This window comes from Chinchilla lanigera, unplaced genomic scaffold (genome assembly GCF_000276665.1).
Source record: "Chinchilla lanigera isolate Chin_1 unplaced genomic scaffold, ChiLan1.0 scaffold00013, whole genome shotgun sequence".
NCBI lineage: Eukaryota > Metazoa > Chordata > Mammalia > Rodentia > Chinchillidae > Chinchilla > Chinchilla lanigera.
The window spans coordinates 26,399,741-26,401,914 of record NW_004955414.1 but is presented as its reverse complement, the minus strand read 5'-3'; the positions used below and the strand labels follow the sequence as shown (position 1 = coordinate 26,401,914).

Below are 2,174 nucleotides of genomic sequence, written 5' to 3'. Positions count from 1 at the left end.
TTAGAACATCCAGGTTTTAGGGCAAAGTGACTATTCTCTCTATTCGTCTAGACCAGTATGTTTTCAAACAAATGTACAGTACTTATTATCAGATATGAGAAATGTAAAAAAAAGTTTTGTAAAAATATCGCGTATCTGAAAGCATTTCTGCAGACTGAATCCCTAAGGAAATTATAAGGGAGTACCCTGATGTTATCCTGAAGCTAGAAGTATCCCGAAATTATAAAGTGAAACCTCTTATATTTGAAACAAGATGTGTAGCTTTCCCAAAAATAACAGTTTGCTCTTTTTTTGATACAGAAACTAACTCCAGGAATGACAATGACTTTTCCAGTTCTTGAAGTTGAAGTGAAATTGATTCCATAGCACTAGTTGTAGTAATGTGATACGGTGGGAACTACTATTCTGTGGCAAAGATCTGAAGATGCTAGAATGGTATAGGAACTTTCAGAGCCGCACCACACCCTCTGTTATCAGATGTACATGTTCGGTAGGGTGCAGTGCTCCTGGAAATTGTATTAAGGACTCTATGCTTTCGACACCAAGAGCTGTTTTGACATGTCAAAACAAAGTTTGGGTCTTTGAAAACCATGCCCTTTACATGCATGACTTTTAGGTCATGCATGTTAAAACACATACACTTCTTACGCATGGTATCAAGAACTGTATATTCAAAATGGAGATGGGGACATTTTTTGTTAAGTATCTGGAAACAGGACTCCATTTTTGTCGCAAACGATGGAACACCAACTCATCCTTTAGAATATTACCTGAGAAGTATAAATGGCTCAACCTGACAGCTTTGCAAAACCTAATCCTACTTATGTGGACTTTACATAAAATGAAAATACAATCTTTAACGTGCTTTAAAGAACATAAAAAACAAAAATGAGGTAGCAGTTTAAAATCCTCCAAACGCCCGCGCTGTGCACACTTGGGAGAAGCCTGGCACAGGCTGGGCATTGCTCGGTGACCGCTGGCCGCACATTCCTTTGGGGAAAGCTGCTTCTAGCCTGAGGTGTGAAGACAACAGCCCTTCCCTTCCGTTCGTCCCTCGTTCACCGCACAGGGCGATTCCACAAGCGGCCGAACGCTTTCTCTTCGCTCTGGGGTGCACGCCTTGTCTCCTCAGGACTCTCCCCACAGGCTGCCAAGCCGAGGACCTCGAGACAGGCGGCGATTCCCCGCGCGGCGCCCCGGGGGCGCCAGGCCTGGCCCGGCAGCCCGGTCCCAGGAAGCCAGCCCGGGGTGCAATCACAGCTCCTGGGGCGCCAGGAAACTTCAGTGCCCTGACCCGACACATAGCGGAGTCGGGTAAGGTAAGCGAACGGTGCGTTTTCTTCCCGTATTCCCGGCGCAAAAAACGAGGACGAGAAAAAAGGGGCTTGGGCAGCGGGGACGGGACGCAGGGAACAAAGAGCCCGTGCGGCAAAAACAGGCAGGCACGGCAGCGCAGACTCCAGAGGCTCGTCGCCCTACGCAAGCGGCCGCAGCCCGGCAGCGCTGCACTCCCCGTACGCGCTGCCCCGGCCCCAGAGCTTTCGCGAATACGGGTTTGCGCACTGCGGCGGGGCTGCGCCGCAACCAAGCTTGCCCTGTGGCTCCGCCCCGCCGCCCGGCGCGGATTGGTGGTGGGCGGCAACCCGGCTGCCGATTGGGTAGCGAAGGAGCCATTCGGGGCGGCTCTGGTGGGTTCGGCTGCCCCAGAGTGATAAGTTCGGCTTCAGACACGCCTCAGCGCCAGCAGCGAGTTGGAGCTCTATGGAGGCGGCGGCGGGTACCGGGTGGTGGCTGCAGCAGCGACTCCTCTGAGCTGAGAGTTTCCAGTCCGCGACTCCTTCCTTCCCCTCCCTCCCCCTTTTTTGTTTTCCGTTCCCCTTCCCTTCCCTTCCCCGTCCCCGGCGACCGGATCCTGAGGAGGCAGCTGCGGCGGCAGCTGCTGAGTTCTCGGTGAAGGTGAGTGGAGTCGGCGCCGCCGGCACCGCCGAGCGCTCTAAAATGGCCGCCGTCCCCGGCCGCGTCTTCTTGAGCGGTACAAAATGGCGGCCGCAGGCGGAGTCGGGCGGGGTGGCCCTGTTCGAGCGTTTCTTCTGCATTTCGGGCGCCCGAAAATTCCTGGCCTCTGCTGTCCTGCCGTTGCTGGCTGACTAGAAGGAAAAGCGCGTCGTGTCGCG

The 2,174-nt window shown here is 53.6% G+C and overlaps 2 protein-coding genes across 2 annotated transcripts in view; both read left to right on the top strand.

The window, feature by feature from the left end:
- Positions 1-483: 483 nt before the first annotated feature.
- LOC102021119 overlaps positions 484-2,174 on the top strand; it is a 2,431-nt gene continuing 740 nt past the window's right edge. The window contains exons 1-2 of the mRNA XM_013511742.1: positions 484-490; positions 1,320-1,956. Coding sequence (XP_013367196.1) covers positions 484-490; positions 1,320-1,954 — 642 coding nt within the window. The 3' untranslated portion in view covers positions 1,955-1,956. The remainder of the gene's footprint in view (positions 491-1,319; positions 1,957-2,174) is intronic.
- Positions 1,999-2,174, top strand: part of Eif4g2 (eukaryotic translation initiation factor 4 gamma, 2) — a 10,792-nt gene continuing 10,616 nt past the window's right edge. The window contains exon 1 of the mRNA XM_005380528.1: positions 1,999-2,135. Coding sequence (XP_005380585.1) covers positions 1,999-2,135 — 137 coding nt within the window. The remainder of the gene's footprint in view (positions 2,136-2,174) is intronic.